The following is a 20,032-nucleotide window of genomic DNA, read 5'->3' as shown; positions in this document are numbered from 1 at the left end:
AGGGCCAGTTGGTCAGGATAACGTCTGAGGGTGCCCTTGTTTACAGATTTAGGGTTGTACCTGGTGGGTTCCTTGATGATTTGTGTGAGATTGAGGGCTTCTAGCTTAGATTGTAGGACTGCCGGGGTGTTAAGCATATACCAGTTTAGGTCACCTAACAGAACAAACTCTGAAGCTAGATGGGGGGTGATCAATTCACAAATGGTGTCCAGGGCACAGCTGGGAGCTGAGGGTGGTCGGTAGCAGGCGGCAACAGTGAGAGACTTATTTCTGGAGAGATTCCTTTTTAAAATTAGATGTTCGAACTGTTTGGGTATGGACCTGGAAAGTGTGATATTACTTTGCAGACTATCTCTGCAGTAGACTGCAACTCCTCCCCCTTTGGCAGTTCTATCTTGACGGAAAATCGGTTGCAGAGGTGATCCGGTGCCAAGGTCCAGAGTTTACAGCAAGGTTCTGGTGGAGTTTTGGGCTCTAGCCGTGTATGAGTGGGGTTCGGGTGAACAGCTGTGTAGGCCGGGAGGTGGGCCTCAGGGATAGCTTCGGTACTGGGTGCCACGGTGAGTGAAAGCTAGCTGTGAGCGAGCTAGCTGTGAGCGAGCTAGCTGTGAGCGAGCTAGCTGTGAGCGAGCTAGCTGTGAGCGAGCTAGCTGTGAGCGAGCTAGCTGTGAGGATCAGAAGTAGTGGTCCAGGGATTACGGCAGGAATCTGGCGTTGTTGTGGAGAGACAGTCCGATATTGGTAGACTGGTGAGTATTATCCAGGCTAAAAACAGGGCTGGTATCTGTGCAGAAGGTAAAAGCCGCTAGCAGTGTCTAACAATGACTAAATAGCTTGTAGCTAATTAGCTGGTTATCTTCTGGAGATTCTTGAATGTGTTCTAAAATTGAAAATAATAGTGATTCCGTATCACATTGGGTGAGGCAGGTTACCGGAAGGTGTAATCGAATGAAAAAATCGAAAAGAGATTGAAAATAAATTGAAATATATATATATATTCAAAAAATAAGAAAAATACAAAAGTACACGAGAGGACAAAACAAACACGTCTTCACTGCTACGCCAGATGTGGGAGCACTGTGTGATCCAGCCAGAGGGGAGAGTAAAATGAAATGGTAAAAAATAACATTCTGAATGATTCAGGATCAGTGGAACACTGGACGGTATGGGAAAGGAGGAGGGAAGGATATGGCTGGATGTGGGAGGGGAGGAGAGGATGGGTCAGGGGCAGGAGAGGAGAGGATGGGGCAGGGGAGGAGGGAAGGAGGTAGTGCTGAGCAATTAGGGCTTTTTGAGGCCGATTTGGTTTCGGTTCGATTATTAAAAAAATATTCAATGTTTTTTATTATTTGTATTTATTTTATTAAATGCACTATGCATTATGTGGGTTGAATGCTGTCACAAAACAATTAATAAAAGTCCCATGATAAAAGTCCCTGCTTATCACTTATTAACCATAATTTATTCACATTCACTTTAATAAAATATTTCAGTTGTGTATATTACATTTGTTTTATTTGATGACTTTATTATTTCATTACAAGTCTAGAGAGCTGCTGCCTATGCAGTCTGACAAAATCACTATTTTAGTAGTTCTTCAAAGTAAATAAGGTATACTTTTATAACTGCTGAATACCAACTATCAATCACTTAGATCATGAATTTTCAGTTAAAGATAGCTCGCGAAGCAACTGCTCTCTAGCCCTCTCTATCCCACATTATTCTGGCTCTTCTCTCCCTCTCAGATGGACAAGTAGATGGACAATGGATTATGGTCAGGGAAATTCACAGGGATTTCTTCTTCTTCTTGTTTGAGGGTTTCTGTGTGAAAGAAGCTGTGTGGGGCTGTTTTGACTGTTGCCGGGGAAAACTGAGATAGAATTATCCCATAAAGAACTGTGACAGAGGTTTGGCCATGATTACATGTTTCTCAATGAGAACTGTGCTGGAGGCCTTTTCCCTGGGGATCCTAGAGATAATGAATAAACAGAGAAATTATGATGCGCAGGCAGGTCCACATACAGAGACAGAGATGTACATACACACACACACACACACACACACGCACACGCAATTATCCATCCATAAACACAGCTGAGTATATAATCCCAGTGAGGTCCTTGTTCACCATGTTCCTAAGGCCGCTGCCTGATCTGAATCCATCACACTGTATTATTAAAACGCCTTAAATTAAGAGAGTGGGACGGAAGACACTTCAGAGCTAAGCCCAAATAGGGACATTCCAAAATCCCAAATGTGTGAATGGGATGTTAGCTCACAGATGTACACTCCAGGCAGAGTACTAAGTGAACTCTCTTCAGCAGCTTCTGCAAAGTCTACTCATGAAATCAGTAGTTCTAAAATGTTAATGTTCAGACCGCCATTCTTCCACTTTAGTTAAGTCAATAGGCTTCCAGTAGTCTTAAATGGTGTTGAAACAGATTAACGCTGTGACTGATGATAATCTGTAATTGCCATTGGAGAACAAATTCAGACATTAGTAATATACTCCATCTGTCAGTGTTGCATCACTTATTGTTATCATATTGGTCTTAGGATAATCTATCAACGTAACTGTGGCAGCCAACCAAAACAGGAAGCAGGGATGTTTTTGCGGTTTATCCATTACCTGTCTGTATGGGGAGCGAGTGACATCAGGTTCACTTTGTGACACTTCAGCAGCTGGGCTTCAGAGGTTTATAATGGATGGTATGAGCGATCAGGACTGACCCTAGCCTGGCTGCTAGTCTGTTTCTGTGCTTTTGCCAACTCCTTATGGAAATGTCATGCCACACAAAGAATTGGCAAGAGATCGGAAACGCTCAGGCTAGAGTGGCTCTGCTTTGTGATTATACTCTACATCTATGAGTCAGAATTGCCTTAGTTAATTACAGATCTATGATATTGGACAGTATTGAACACGGCCAACTCACTCTAGGGCTTACAGTTGGCTCAGATGTGAAATTCCTCCATTCTTATTCCCTTTTTCTTAGAAAGAACCACAGCTCACCCACATACATGCCTCTTCTCAGGCCCAAATCTCAGACCTTCATCTCAGACCCAAATCTTTCTCCCATGATTACTCTATGCATTTTGAGTGGGCACTAATGACACTAATGGCTAACATTGATGTTCAGATATTATTTTTAGTAGAAGATTAATTATAACTAACTGGTACATATTTTAGGTGTAATATGGTAGCTCTGTCTGGTACATATTTTTGGTGTATTATGGTAGCTGTCGTGACCCATTGTACTGTACTCTCCCTGCTGTGCCCAGGTGTTCCTCGTAAATAATTTTGCCTACCAACAGACACATCCATGCTCTGTCATTTTGCTGTGTGTACATTGTGTGTGTGTGTGTGCTTTCGCATTTCAGATAGGCTATTTGCCTCCTGATTTTGCGTGCTCTTTGATCCTTTGTGTGTGTGTGTCAAAGGAGGTTGGTGGCGCCTTAATTGGGGAGGATGGACTTGTGGTAATGGCTGGAGCGCTATGAGTGGAATGGTATCAAATACACGATGCCATTACATTCGCTTAGTTCCAGCCATCATTATGAGCTGTCCTCCCCTCTGCAGCCTCCATTGATGTGTGTCCAAGTGCTAGACATAAGCTAAAAGAGGCAAAAGTAAACAAAGGCTCCTCTTCACCACAGCAACGATGCCCTTAAGAGTCAGCCTAACCTCAGTGTGACTCAACAGTCAACCTCAAAAAGTCAAGCTGCACCTGTTCATTACAGATGTGTCACAGCAGTTCAAGATTTTTTATTTATTTTACCTTTATTTAACTAGGCAAGTCAGTTAAAAACAAATTCTTATTTTCAATGACGGCCTAGGAACAGTGGGTTATTTACCTTGTTCGGGGCAGAACGACAGATTTCTACCTTGTCAGCTCGGGATTTTATCTTGCAACCTTTCGGTTACAAGTCCAACGCTCTAACTGCTAGGCTACCTGCCACCCCCAACAACATTAGCTGCCGCCCTCAACAACATTAGCTTGAGCCAATGCTAATAATAGTTGTTGTATAAGAGGCCCATAGTTTTGGTCTGGATGGTGTTTATACCTTAATTGGGGTGGACTTTTGCATCGTTTAGCTTATGTCTGGCACTTGGACACACACACATTAGTGGAGGCTGCTGAGGGGAGGACAGCTCATAATAATGGCTGGAACGGAGCAAACGGAATGGTATCAAACACATGGAAACGATTGAAAGCATGTGTTTGACACCATTTCACTCACACCGCTCCAGCCATTACCACAAGCCTGTCCTCCTCAAAAATGGTGAAAACACCACCCAGACCAAAACTTTGGTAAATACACCATCCAGACCAAAACTACGGTAAAAACACCATCCAGACCAAAACTACGGTAAAAACACCATCCAGACCAAAACTATGGTAAATACACCATCCAGACCAAAACTACGGTAAAAACACCATCCAGACCAAAACTACGGTAAAAACACCACCCAGACCAAAACTACGGTAAAAACACCATCCAGACCAAAACTACGGTAACAACACCATCCAGACCAAAACTACGGTAAAAACACCATCCAGACCAAAACTACGGTAAAAACACCACCCAGACCAAAACTACGGTAAAAACACCATCCAGACCAAAACTACGGTAAAAACACCATCCAGACCAAAACTACGGTAAAAACACCATCCAGACCAAAACTACGGTAAAAACACCACCCAGACCAAAACTACGGTAAAAACACCACCCAGACCAAAACTATGGTAAAAACACCGTTCAGACCAAAACTACGGCAAAAACACCATTCAGACCAAAACTACGGTTAAAAACACCACCCAGACCAAAACTATGGTAAAAACACCACCCAGACCAAAACTACGGTAAAAACACCATCCAGGCCAAAACAATGGTAAGAAAATACAAAAAAAAAAAAAACTATGGTATTCAAACCATCCAGTCCAAAAAATTACAGTAAAAACACCATCCAGTCCAAAACAATGTTAAAAACACCATCCAGACAAATACTATGGTAAAAACACCATCCATGCCAAAGCAATGATTAAAAAAACACCAGCCAGACCAAAAAGATGGTGAAAACACCATCTAGATCAAATCTATGGTAATAACACGATCTAGACCAAATCTATGGTAATAACACCATCCAGACCAAAAACATGGTGAAAACACCATCCAGACAACAACTATGGTAAAAACACCATCCATGCCAAAACTATGATTAGAAAAACACCAGCCATACCAAAAAGATGGTGAAAACACCATCTAGATCAAATCTATGCTAATAACACGATCTAGACCAAAACTATGGTGAAAACACCATCCAGACCAAAACTATGGTGAAAACACCATCCAGACCACAACTATGGTAAAAACACCAAGACCAAAACGATGGTGAAAACACCATCCAGACCAAAAACTATGGTAAAAAGACCATCCAGACCAAAACTATGATAAAAAACACCAACCAGACCAAAACTATGATAAAAAAACACCATCCAGACCAAAATTATGATAAAAAAAACACCATCCAGACCAAAACTAGGATAAAAAAACACCATCCAGACCAAAACTATGATAAAAAAACACAATCCAGACCAAAACTATGATAAAAAAACACCAACCAGACCAAAACTATGATAAAAAAACACCATCCAGACCAAACAATGGTAAAAAACCATCCAGACCAAACTATGATAAACACCATCCAGGTCAAAACTATGGTTAAAACACCATCCAAACCAAAACTATGGAAAAAAAAACATCCAGACCAAACTATGGTGAAAACACCATCCAGACAACAGCTATGGTGAAAACACCATCCAGACCAAACAATGGTAAAAACACCATCCAGACCAAAACTATGATAAAAAAAACACCAGCCAAAACTATGGTACTATGGTGAAAACACCAGCCAGGCCAAAACTATGGAAAAAAACACCATCCAGACCAAAATTATGATAAAAAAACACCATCCAGACCAAAACTATGATAAAAAAACACCATCCAGACCAAAATTATGATAAAAAAAACACCATCCAGACCAAAACTATGGTACTATGGTGAAAACACCAGCCAGGCCAAAACTATGGAAAAAAACACCATCCAGACCAAAATTATGATAAAAAAACACCATCCAGACCAAAACTATGATAAAAAAAACACCATCCAGACCAAAATTATGATAAATAAACACCATCCAGACCAAAACTATGATAAAAAAACACCAACCAGACCAAAACTATGATAAAAAAAACACCAACCAGACCAAAACTATGATAAAAAAACACCAGCCAGGCCAAAACTATGGTACTATGGTGAAAACATCATCCAGACCAAAACTATGGTTAAAACACCATCCAGACCAAAATTATGCTGGAAACACAATCCAGACAACAGCTATGGTGAAAACACCATCCAGACAATAGCTATGGTGAAAACACCATTCAGACCAAAACTATGGTAAAAACACCATCCAGACCAAAACTATGGTTAAAACACCATCTAGACCAAAAATGCAATGATCAAAATCCTTATTATCACATCATGCAATACTTTTCTAATGTCTCCTTGTGAGACCATTTCAATTTTACTCAGGGCTGAATAACAGTCTCATCTCTCTCTCTTTCTCTATCCCTATTTTGATTCTGCTCTCTGCAGTAATTATTGGCAGTGGCAGTGCCAGCCAAGACACTCCCCAGTGCCCATAGGATCCTGAGATGCTGACACCTGTGCCCACTCTGCCAGTTATCTCTGCCACTCTCACCATCCAAACCATGAGACACTTGCCAGCACTGGCATCAAACTGAATGTCACCACCACGGCCGCATCCTCAAACTTGGCACCAGAGATGACACCAAGACATTCAGCCAAGACCTGGGTTGGCATCAAACCTGTATTTTCATCACCCCTCGCTCTCCTGTATCTTTTCCGTGTCAGCTAGAAAGAGATGAATCATTCACTATATCGCCCAGAAGGCAGAGATGTGAATATATAAAGAGATGGCAGACACTGTAACTGCAAGTTGTCAGAGCCAACCACTACTTTACTTTTGTTTATCACTCTTTTATTCACTGCCTTTAAAAACACAACTCCATTTTCTAAGAAGCATTATGATGAATTATTCATGGTTTTTCCGTGATTGTTTGTGGACATTGTCTACCACCCCAGCAAACAACTCAATCAATACGCCAATACACGTTTTGCAGAGCCAAACTAAGGGCTCTATTAAGTCCGTATTGCTGAAAATCAGCTGTATAGAGTGAATAATGGCAACGTTTACGTGGTTGCGGAGACTGCATTCATGTTAAACGCTGCATATGTCGGCTCAGTCATAAATTACCTTCACATTTTTATGCGGATCTTCCGTGATGCTTCAGCGATAAGGATTGAAACCAGCCCTAATTCAGTTCCAATTTCATAATATTGACAACATTCAACTATATGCCTCAAAATAGTTTTATTGTTTAGCGAGGTGGCCACCTTGGAAGCAGGGTACCGAAGCTCAACTAAACAGTGAGATTTGTCTCTGTTCTCCCGACCAGGGAAGCAAACCCAGGAGTCTGGAACCTTCTGAACAATAACACAACACTCAAAGTCAACCAGCAACCACACTAGCTGACAAAGCTAATGTTTTACGGCATCTATATTAGGAAGTCATCATGTGTCAGACAAAACAGTCAGACAGATTGCTTGCCACTCTGTAGCCGACAGTCGACTTTAGATCTCACAGATTGTGGTCACTGCACGATGGCTGCTACTAGCGAACACTGCTAACTAGCTTGTGATTTCACATCTGCTGCGCTACAGCAATCCTAATGCTAACGTTAGCATTAGTAGCCTTCTGATGCCACTTCAGATGCGATCAAGCCAAATTCAGTTTCATTGGCACCATACTTTTTTTTCTTACAATAACATTAACTTTGACCAGGCTCAAGCCAACAACCCTAGCCTATAGAATGACTGTGACAGAGGAAAATCTTCAACTTCAGTGAAGAGAATCCTGCAAGAACCCTTCTTTCTCCAGTCTAGCTATTCATCAGTGATGAACTATCCCATTTCTGTTTGAACTGGAATTCACTAAAACTCCGTCAGGTCACAGCTGTGGATAAGTCACATTAGCATCTAAGAGTTTTTGCCTCTGTGAGAAAAAAACCCAACGTTAAATCTGCCCTAGTTTTCCACTCAACCGCTGTGTGTCGACAGCTCTTCCAGGGATACGACCAGTAAGAGGCTTTCTCTGATGCACAAGGGGATCATATAATGATATGGTCTATAACTCCATCCCCACAGGGCAAAGATGCTGCATCTCAGTATGCATAGGGAGTGATTAAAACCACAGCACTGAGACATGACATTCTTTCTATGGTGACATGCATCTTTGGATGAGATTTGTCCTTTAGATAAGTGTTTCTAGTTCTCCCCCACGACCCCTCTACTCTCCTAATGTCGTGCCAACATATCAACCCCCACCACCAGGCTGAGAGAGAGAGAGAGAGAGAGAGAGAGAGAGAGAGAGAGAGAGACCCCCCCTAGCTGCTGTCTCTATGCAGGCTGTTCTGTGTTGTCTCCTCTCCTACCACAGCCTACTACACACACCACACATGCTGTTTCACTGACTAATAGCTGCCTACACATTTTTGTTTTTATTGGCCTGGCTGGGATGACCTTGCAGGGCACATTTTGAGGTCACAGGGCTGTTTTAGTGTACACACTAATAAGGGGTACATCGTCTATGACAGTGTCTATCACTATCCTATTACATAAGGGAACTATTGTTACAGAGAAGATGTAGTAGAATTGCTCTGTTAGGTTGATCAATTACTTTTATTATGGTGTTATTTGACAGCATGGATGGACTGTAGAGTAATTCTATATGCTGGCCTACACTAGCATGTAAACCATCCACTCATTGGAGATGGCAGATCATCAGATAGAATAACATTTTATTGGTCACGTACACACATTTAGAAGATGTTATTGTGGGTATTGTGAAATGCTTGGAGATGGTAGATAATCTGAACTATAACAGCCACTGAACAGCCACTCTACTTCCGTCAGAAGCACAACTTCACAGCGCTCATCTATGTTAATTAAGTCATAACGGAAACGGAAGGAGATTTATTTAAAATTACCTTGTTCTTTGATGTCTCCTCCCTCCGGTTAGCGTAGTCGAACTGAGCCGGACCCTAAGGACCCTGAGCCGGACCCCACTTGTTTTACTATCCTTGTGGGGACTAAACAATTAATTCCTATTCAAAATCCTATTTTTCATAAACCCTAAACCTAACCCTAATTGTAACCCGAAACCTAACCCCTAAGCCTAAAATAGCCTTTTCCTTGTGGGGACCGGCGAAATGTCCCCACTTGTCCAAATGTTCCACGTTTTATTATACTTATGTGGAATTCTGGTCCCCACAGGATAGTAAAACCAAAAACACACCACACACAAATACACACCACATCTAAAGCCTCTACAGGTCTGCATTAATAAATGTCCCCTGATAGTCAATTAGTCACCATTAAGGGTGACTACAGGCAACAGCCATTTCTCTCTGTGTGTGTGTGTGTGTGTGTGTGTGTGTGTGTGTGTGTACATCTGTCTGTCTGTGTCTGTATGCGGGCCTGCCAGCGCCTCATAATATCTGTTTCCCTCAATTATCTCTGGGATCCCCAGGGAAAAGGCTTCCAGCACAGTTCTCATTGACAAACCTCTGACACCATGCCCAATCGCCAGCCTAAAATCTATTTAACTCTTCTTTATGGGAAAGGGAATTCCTCTGTCTCCCTTTACCCCAGCAACAGTCAAAACTACAGGGACCCACACGGCTTCTTTCACACAGAAACGAGGGAACAAGAAGAAGAAATCCCTGTGAACTTCCCTTTTGGTGGAGGGGGGACGAGTGCATTTTGATGTGTTTTTTTTACACAGGGTGCTGCTGTGTTCTGAAATGTCTTTGCTTAATCCCGCCTCTCATACCCCATGGTCCTTCCCCCCTTCCCTCACCCCCCCCCCCCCCCCTCCTCTGCTCCCCCAATCCCCCCTTCCCCTGTGTGTGTGTGTGTGTGTGTGTGTGTGTGTGTGTGTGTGTGTGTGTGTGTGTGTGTGTGTGTGTGTGTGTGTGTGTGTGTGTGTGTGTGTGTGTGTGTGTGTGTGTGTGTGTGTGTGTGTGTGTGTGTGTGTTTGTGCACGGTTGTCTGTTTGTGCACGGTTGTCTGTTTGTGCATATGCTGATATCCATGTTTATTGCCTAAAGACTAATCATGTCACCCATTCATGAATCTCCAATGTCCATGTTGTAAGAGAGAGGCAGAGAGGCAGATGTAGAGTTGTGGTTTCTCTCAGCTAGCTAGTCATCTCAGGGGAGTCAGACCCACTGAGACCACATCCAGTAATTAACAGCCTAGTCTATTTGAGGAGTCAGGATTCACAGGGATTCCTTCTGTGTGTTTTTTGATTTGGAAAAGTTTTGAAAGACACATCTAATAAAAAAATATGAATTTCTAGTGACTGAGTCAGCATATTCATTGATGCTATCCCGAGAGGTTGACTGGGAATATATTCCAGTCCACATGATTAAAACAGTCTTGGAACATGGATTCTGATTGGTCGGACCAGCTTTGTACAGACCTGACTACCGGAACTTCCATTTTGAGTCTGTGTTTGTATGCGGGGAGAAGCAAAATGGAGTCATGGTCAGATTTACTGAAAGGAGGACGGTAGAGGGAATTATACCCATGTCTATAAGGCATATAACAATGGTCAAGCATTGAATTTCTGCGAGTTGGAGCACAGTCCTCAAATTACTTTTGTTAAAGTCCCCCGCAACAATGAGCGCTGCCTCCAGATATGCGGTCTCCAGTTTGTTCAGGGTCGAACTAAGATTTTTGGGAACATTTTGGGGTGTTGCTTGGGGCGGGATGTACACAGCCATGGCGATAATCCCTGAGAACTCTCTTGGAAGTTAAAAAGTGCGACATTTTATGACCAGGTATTCCGAGTGGAGAGCAAAGAAGCTCGCAACTTCCTGTACATTTTCCCTGTCGCACCACACATTGTCGTTCATAAAGCAGAGTCCGCTTCCTATCAGCTAAAAAACTGTAAATCCCGTTGGTTGTAAATAATCCATTTGGATGTCAGATTAAAACCAAGTCTCACAAAAACAGTGCATGTTGCAGGATCTGATGTTCCCCAGGAAGGATATCCTCACTCAGTTTGTCAAATGTATTCATTAATGATTGAACATTGGCAAGTAGTTTGCTCTGTAAATGGAGGACGGGTCGCCCAGCGTTTTAATTTCACTAAGACCACACCACGTCTGTTTTAGCGTCTGCGTCTCCTTTTAATTTTCTCTGGAAGGACTTCCAGGCAGCCCGAGGTCTCACCAGAGAAGCTAGCCCATTGCACCACGGTCTCCGGGGATGTGGGAAGGTCAGGTGGACGGTGAGATCCCATCAATTCATATTCCAACAGTTCTGCCCAGGTGTATGGAGTAATGCACAAAACAAACAGAGTAAGAACATTTTTGAAAAACACTAGAAAAAGTAGAAACCTGCCATACTTTGAAGGAGTTCGATGAGAGACACCCTCCATCGGCTCCCTGAATGCTATTGAAAACGAAATGCTAGTCTAAACGAAGGGAGATATATAATGTATAGATGCTTTTTTACAATGGAGATCAAGTTTATAAATTGCCTGGTTGTGCTGATGAGACAGTGGATTGTGCAGTGAGAGAGTCTCTCCAGAGATGTTAGATAGGGTTCAAGTCCGGACTCTGGCTGGGCCACTCAAGGACATTCAGAGACTTGTCCCGAAGCCACTCCTGCTTTGTCTTGGCTGTGTGCTTAGGGTCATTGTCCTGTTGGAAGGCAAACCTTCGCCCGATTCTGAGGTCCTGAGTGCTCTGGAGCAGGTTATCATCAAGGACCTCTCTGTACTTTGCTCCGTTGATCTGGTCTCCCAGTCCCTGCTGCTGAAAAACAGCATGATGCTGTCACCACCATGCTTCACCGTAGGGATGTTGGCAGGTTTCTTCCAGACGTGGCGCTAGGCATTCAGACCAAAGTGTTCAGTCTTGGTTTCATCAGACCAGATAATCTTGTTGCTCATGGTCTGAGAGTATTTAGGTGTCTTTTGACAAACTCCAAATGGGCTGTCATGTGCCTTTTACTGAGGAGTGGCTTCCATCTGGCCACTCTACCATAAAGGCCTGATTGGTGGAGTGCTGAAGAGATGGTTGTCCTTCTGGAAGGTTCTCCCATCTCCACAGAGGAACTCTGGAGCTCTGTCAGAGTGACCATTGGGTTCTTGGTCACCTCCCTGACCAAGGCCCTTCTCCCCCGATTGCTCAGTTTGCCTGAGCGGCCAGCTCTAGGAAGAGTCTTGGTGGTTCCAAACTTCTTCCATTTAAGAATGATGGTGGCCACTGTGTTCTTGGGGACCTTCAATGCTGAATAAATGTTTTGGTACCCTTCCCCAGATCTGTGCCTCAACAATATCCTGTCTCGGAGCTCTACGGACAATTTCTTCGACCTCATGGCTTGGTTTTGCTCTGACATCCACTGTCAACTGTGGGACCTTATAGACAGGCGTGTGCCTTTCAAAATCATGTCCAATCAATAGAATTTACCACAGGTGGAGTCCAATTAAGTTTAGAAACATCTCAAGGATGATCATTGGAAAACGGATGCAATTTTGAGTCTCATAGCAAAGGGTCTGAATACTTATGTAAATAAACTGTTTGTTCGAAAAGCATTCCTCATTAGTCTTGAGCACTTGTTGGTTACTTTTCCTTCACTCTGTGGTCCAACTCATCCCAAACCATTGTGGTGATTGTGGAGGCCAGGTAATTTGATGCAGCACTCCATCACTCTCCTTTTTGGTCAAATAGCCCTTACACAGTCTGGAGGTGTGTTGGGTCATTTTCCGGGTGAAAAACAAATGCTAGTCCCACTAAGAGTAAACTGGATGGGATGGCGTATCTCTGCAGAATGCTGTGGTAGCCATGCTGGTTACAGTAAGTGTGCCTTGAATTCTAAATTAATCCGTGTCACCTTGCAAAGCACCCCCACACTCTCACACCTCTTCCTCCATGCTTCCCGGTGGGAACCACACATGCAGAGATCATCCATTCACCTACTCTGCATCTCACAAAGACACGGCGGTTGGAACCAAAAATCTCAGATTTGGATTTCCACCGCTCTAATGCAAATTGCTCGTGTTTCTTGGCCCAAGTCTCTTCTTCTTATTGGTGTCCTTTAGTAGTGGTTTCTTTGCAGCAATTCGATCATGTCTCCTCTGTACAGTTGATGTTGAGATGTGTCTGTTACTTGAATTCTGTGAAGCATTTATTTGGGCTGCAATCTGAGGTGCAGTTAACTCAAATGAACGTATCCTCTGCAGCAGATGTAACTCTGGGTCTTCCTTTCCTATGGCGGAAATTTTCCAGATTGACTGACCTTCATGTCTTAAAGTAATGATGGACTGTAATTTCTCTTTGCTTATTTGAGCTGTTCTTGCCATAATATGGACTTGGTCTTATCTTCTGTATACCACCCCTACCTTGTCACAACACAACTGATTGGCTCAAGCGCATTAAGAAGGAAAGAAATTCCATAAATTACCTATTAACAAGGCACACCTGTTAATTGAAATGAATTCCAGGTGACTACCACATGAAGCTGGTTGAGAGAATGCCAAGAGTGTGCAAAGCTGTCATCAAGGCAAAGGGTGGCTACTTTGAAGAGTCTCAAATATAAAATATATTTTGATTTGTTTAACACTTTTTTGGTTACTACATGATTCCATATGTATTTTTTCATCGTTTTGATGTCTTCACTATTATTCTACAATGTAGAAAATAGTACAAATAAAGAAAAACCCTGGAATGAGTTAGTGTCCAAACTTTTGAATGTTACTGTATGTTTCCCATACCAATAAAGATCTTTAAATTTAAAATGAAATAGAGACAGAGATAAAGGGGGGAATGAAAGCCATTGAGGAAGGCATAGTGTGTGTGTGTCTTTGTGTGTGAGAGAGAGATTAGTCAGGAGGCATTGTGGATATAAGAAAAGCAGTTAAAACAAACACACTATTCCTCCATTCCTTAACTATTTCTCCTCCATGTCTCTCATACAACGCTCAGAGCTCTATGTCTCTAATCTACACAGAATTCCATCTGTCATAAACCTTGTACATATTTACAGCTCATACATTATTTATGAACACCAATTTTACTCATCTCGTTACAGTGCCAGTCTAATGCAGTAGTGAATGATGACATCATGTGGCCAGACCCGAGCTAATCTCATTAGCATATTGAGCAGGCAGGTGGCTGGAGAGACTCTATGGCTCCTGTACTGGAGGCTTCTGTAAATGGACAAAATACACACTAGAGCTCCCAGTCTCTCTGTCCTCTGTGCAATTCTCTCACAACAGGCATCCTGCTGTACGATTCCAGGAATTCCAATCAAAGGTGAAAATTATTGGAACAACACGTTGTTTCATTTTTATCCAGGGAGACTTGCCAGGTGTATCATTTGCCAGATTGATTTGTTTGACTTTGAAGCGAACACGTCATTTCCACTAAAAAACCAGAGACCTTTTGATGATGTCATATCTGAAATGCGGCCAATTCAGTAGTCTTCAACGATAAAAATGTTGGAGAGTGTGATATCTGTTTGTTTGATTGTACAGTCAACTCAGCGATCAATGGCCATGAGGGGTGAGTCACAGTGGAGTCAGTGAGTTGGCGCCCCACCAGAGCTGCAGCCTGCAGTCTTCCACCCAATCAGACAAACAAACGATAGTCTTCAACCAATCAGAGCTGCAGGATGTAGTCTTCCATCCAATCACAAACTGTTGTGTTCCAACCAGAGCAGATCCAGATGACTCCAGACTCCCTATGCAGCTGGTCTGCCAGTGTGAGTCACGTTTGGGCAAAACCTCACCAAAACATTCCTACTCACTGATCATAGGACTGTACAGAAGGGGACATGTGTGTATTTTGATGGAGGTGGGCAGTTGAGGGGGACTGATATGTAATGATGTAATAATAATCTGATATTACAGTTGAAGTCAGAAGTTGACATACACCTCAGCCAAATACATTTAAACTCAGTTTTTCACAATTCCTGACATTTAATCCCAGTAACAATTCCCTGTTTTAGGTCAGTTAGGATCACCAATTTATTTTAAGAATGTGAAATGTCAGAATAATAATACAGATAATGATTTATTTCAGCATTTCTTTCTTTCATCACATTCCCAGTGGGTCAGTAGTTTACTCAATTAGTATTTGGTAGCATTGCCTTAAAATTGTTTAACTTGTGTCAAACATTTCAGGTAGCCTTCCACAAGCTTCCCACAATAAGTTGGGTGAATTTTGGCCCATTCCTCTTGACAGAGCTGGTGTAACTGAATCAGGTTTGTAGGCCTCATTGCTCGCCCACACATTTTCTATAGGATTGAGGTGAGGGCTTTGTGATGGCCACTCCAATACATTGACTTAGCTGTCCTTAAGACAATTTGCCACACCTTTGGAAGTATGCTTGGTGTCATTGTCCATTTGGAAGACCAATTTGCAACCAAGGTTTAACTTCCTGACTGATGTCTTGAGATGTAGCTTCAATGTATCCACATCATTTTCCCTCCTCATGATGCCATGTATTTTGTGAAGTACACCAGTCCCTCCTGCAGCAAAGCACCCCCACAACATGATGCTGCCACCCACGTGCTTCACGTTGTGATAGTGTTCTTCAGCTTGCAAGCCTCCCCCTTTTTCCTCCAAACATAACGATGGTCATTATGGCCAAACAGTTCTATTTTTGTTTCATTAGCCCAGAGGAATTTCTCCAAAAAGTACAATCTTTGTCCCCATGTGCAGTTGCAAACCATAGTCTGGCTTTTTTATGGTGGTTTTGGAGCAGTGGCTTCTTCCTTGCTGAGCGGCCTTTCAAGTTATGTCGAAATAGGACTCGTTTTACTGTGGATATAGATACTTTTGTACCTATTTCCTCCAGCATCTTCACAAGGTCCTTTGCTGTTGTTCTGGGATTGATTTGCACTTTTCGCACCAAAGTACGTTCATCTCTAGGAGACAGAACGCATTTCCTTCCTGAGCGGTATGACGGCTGCGTGGTTCCATGGTGTTTATACTTGCGTACTATTGTTTGTACAGATGAACAGGCGCTTGGACATTTCTCCCAAGGATGAACCAGACTTGTGGAGGTCTACCATTTTTTTCTGAGGTCTTGGCTGATTTCTTTTGATTTCCCCATGATGTCAAGCAAAGAGGCACTGAGTTTGAAGGTAGGCCTTGAAATACATCCACAGGTACACCTCCAATTGACTCAAATTATGTCAGAAGCTTCTAAAGCCATGACATAATTTTCTGGAATTTTCCAAGCTGGTTAATGGCACAGTCAACTTAGTGTATGTACACTTCTGACCCACTGGAATTGTGATACTGTGAATTATATGTCAAATAATCTCTCTGTAAACAATTGTTGGAAAAATGACTTGTGTCATGCACAAAGTAGATGTCCTAACCGACTTGCCAAAACTATAGTTTGTTAACAAGACATTTGTGGAGTGGTTGAAAACTAGTTTTAATGACTCCAACCTAAGTGTATGTAAACTTCTGACTTCAACTGTATATGATAGGTATACACTACAGTACATGATATCTATGGCGGGGTACTAAATGGTCAGCATGTAGTATGGAGAAGAGATGCATGGAGGTTGGAGGAGTATGAAGGGAAAAGAACACTACCTTCCACAGCAAAAAAAGTGACCACATCAAAAGATTTATGAAAATGGAAAAGCAATTCCATGAGTGAAACAGTGAGTGAGTTGTTCATTCTACCACTTACAGCTCTCTGGATAACAGATGTTTCTGAATAATGAATCTATGATTCAACCAATGTTTTCCCACACCCTTAGGACACGTTCAGTTTGTGTCAAATCACTGGTTGAATCATGAGCGGATGTTGAGGATTCAGATTTATGTATGCTCTCGGCATTGCTCAAATCCTGTGTGTGTTCCTTCAAGGAGTGCAGGTTCCTTATCCTCAAACAGAAAGAAAGTACTATAGGTTGTTAACATAAAGCCCAATTTATGGTAGAAAAGACAAGTGCCTGTGTGTGGGTCGCAGGCTGCATGCAGCGTTTCAGAAGTGGAGTGGTGCATAACGTCTACCAATGACACTTGTCTTTTCTCAAATAAATTGGGCTAAATGTAGGTTATTTGTGCTAGGCTATATTCAGAGAGATATAGCCTACGTTGGCCAAATGTTTGAGATTGTCTGCCGATTAGCTCGTTTAGGTGATGTGTATGAGACCAAGTTTCCCAAGGGGCTGTCTGTTTGTCAAGTGTGTCATCTGCTGCTGCCTGTCCTCAAAAGCATCCTTAACCTCATGACCTCACCACTTCAAACACCTCACCATCTGGGTTGAGTAGGCAGAGGGAAGTACAGACCAAACACACAGTACCCGTTTCAGCATTTAATACATCATAGGGCATGGTTTACAAAGTTAACCTTTCAGCAGTGGCCTTCTCACTGGCCCAGGAACGTTGACAAACCATGCAATTTAAACTGAAACTAACAACCAGTAACAAAACAAGGCACAGGCGGAGAGGTGGTGCAGGCCTGGAGTCCATCTTGTGTTCCCCCATACTCCCAGAACCCACCATACCTCTGGACTGCATCCCTCCGCTGGGGGGGGGGGGGGGGGGGGGGGAGGCACACTTCAGAGAGAAACACAACTTAAATACAATTCAGGTGTTCAATCAATTAGTCAATGAACTAATAACATGACTAACTTGATTACAGAGCAGTTAGTCACACCTGACTGCTGACACAAACTTGTGATCCCTCAGGTCAAACTAATTCAGTGGTTGGTACACACACCTGCTCCCAGACATTCCTCTCAGCAGTGCTTGCTGCAGTTCTGTTTAAATGGGATTTGGTATGTTTAAACAGCAGATCTGTTCTACCACAGCTTCAAACGGCCCTGGAGACAGTCTAATGGATGCTCACCTTAATGAAGACCTTGGGGAGCAATTCATGATTTTTGCCTATTCAGGACCATTGGTATATGAATCAACAGCCCATTTTATAGGCTCAAGAGTCTAGAAACAGATGGAAGGACTCAATTTAAAACCGTTACTGTTTTCTTAGTCTGCCCTGGACTCGAATCCTGTCAGGGTTACCAATTGCGTAACGGTAACTCGCTCTGGAACCGAGAGACCAACGGTATCTAATTTCTATCTTATGGAGTTCAGGAGAGGAGGAGCAAACCACTAGCCATGCTGCACTCAAGCTTTTGGTCCCGTCTTTGTTAGCTGAGGGAAGTCTGCGCCTCACTTTCCCTTTACCAGCGGAGGCGAGTTTGGTAGTCTATTCTCTCTTTTTTGCGGGTGAGCCTTTCTTCCGCCTCTTTCCGTCCTCGCTCCTGTCGCCGTCCGACTAAGTGGAAGGAAGAAGCATATCTGTTTTTACGGAGTAAATACCTGCCTGCTCGTCCGGCACCCATGAATTCGGATATAAATGTGTACCTCGGCCGGGACAAAACGGGCATCATGCGGAAGAGAGCGCTGCTCCTTCGGAAAGGGTGCAGTTTTGAGATTAGTTCGAGGTAGGTGACGCATGGGTTGATGGGGGCTCATTCTGGGTATAAACTCGCGGCTCACCACTCCGCGCCATTCGAAACGGGTTATGATCTGGCCTCCGGTAACATTTGAAACGGCACATGTTTGCTTGGGAAAATTGACCCTTGATATATACCGACCCTATCTCTCCGTGGACTGCGGTTGTGGTGTTTTTTTGGCATAAGTGAACGTACTCCTCCAGAGCTCGAGGAATGCCCAAAATAAACATGCGGGTTCACTCTGCGAACTGCGAACCCGGTCTATTACGTTAGCCTACAGTCAATTCGAACTGATCAATGTTTCATTGTAGGCTACAGTTAACTGCAGATTGTGGGATTTTGTGAAATGTCTGTGGCATTGCTGAATTTAATTTAGATGAGCATGAAACGTTATAACCGAACATGCGTTTCAATGCGTACTGTCTTTTTGTATGTTGTGTTATTTAAAATCGAGCTAATGAAATTGTCTCCACAACTGTGCGCCCATATTTTGGACCGTTACGCATGGGTGTCTGTCACTTCTGGTGGTGCAAAAATCACTATCTGGTGCATTGTTATCAATGTTATATATTAGCCTACAGCAGTAATCCATGCGCTCTGTGTGTGGTTCGTCGATCGGAGAGGCGCACAGATCAGCCTATTATCAGTTCATTCGAGGTGCTCCCACGTGGAGAGGGCACCGACAAGCACAGCATGACCGGGTGAGTTGTATGCTGTGCACACCCGGAGGGACTCTCTCCACTCGGGAGTCCACCGCTCGTCCACGCAGGGGGTTCTTAGAGCTGCAGCTAGCCCCGGTCATAGACTGCCTGTCTGCTGTCTTGCGCATCAAAGGTAGCGGGGTGCGAAGAAAATGTCAAGTGTTCTCTTCGCCTGCCAGTTTGTAGTACCAGACTGTAGGCTACATACCGTTACCCACAGTATGTAGCGCACAATATGCATATGATACATGTATCTTCACTGGACATAAATGCACACCGTTGATCTTCAACTGTGGAATTGAGAGGAATTCTGGTCTTATTTATAGCCTAACACTCACTCACGTTCACTTATTGTCAAGTTCACTCCCCGGTCTCGTCGCTAGATGGCACCCATAACTCCCTTCCTCACTGTCAGCCATGGCACTGATTAGAAGTCTGTCAAATACATTTGATTACATGGTCATTTTATCCGTCCCCGACACAGTACATAGCCTAATATAATCAGGTTTTGATGGTGTACATAACTCATATGCGACTAAGAGACATATTGTCAATGGTCTTTTGTGGTTTAGACTAATATTTATGCTGTCTTGGGCTCAGCAGCATGTATTGGATAGACAGACAACACGTGTTAAAAATCGATGTTCAGTGTCCATATCTGTGACATAAGGTCATGTTTACGTTT

At 43.0% G+C, this 20,032-nt stretch overlaps 1 protein-coding gene across 2 annotated transcripts in view; it reads left to right on the top strand.

Moving 5' to 3' along the window:
* The first annotated feature begins 18,265 nt into the window (after positions 1-18,265).
* The window catches only part of LOC139408436 (GTPase activating Rap/RanGAP domain like 3), a 179,208-nt gene continuing 177,441 nt past the window's right edge, over positions 18,266-20,032 (top strand). The window contains exon 1 of one of the 2 annotated variants that reach the window (XM_071152299.1): positions 18,266-18,634. In XM_071152299.1, coding sequence (XP_071008400.1) covers positions 18,531-18,634 — 104 coding nt within the window. In that variant the 5' untranslated portion in view covers positions 18,266-18,530. The remainder of the gene's footprint in view (positions 18,635-20,032) is intronic. The other variant, XM_071152300.1, reaches the window with a different exon arrangement.

Source organism: Oncorhynchus clarkii, chromosome 5 (assembly GCF_045791955.1).
Source record: "Oncorhynchus clarkii lewisi isolate Uvic-CL-2024 chromosome 5, UVic_Ocla_1.0, whole genome shotgun sequence".
NCBI lineage: Eukaryota > Metazoa > Chordata > Actinopteri > Salmoniformes > Salmonidae > Oncorhynchus > Oncorhynchus clarkii.
The sequence above is the reverse complement of the archived record's forward strand: the minus strand, read 5'-3'. Positions and strand labels throughout refer to the sequence as shown.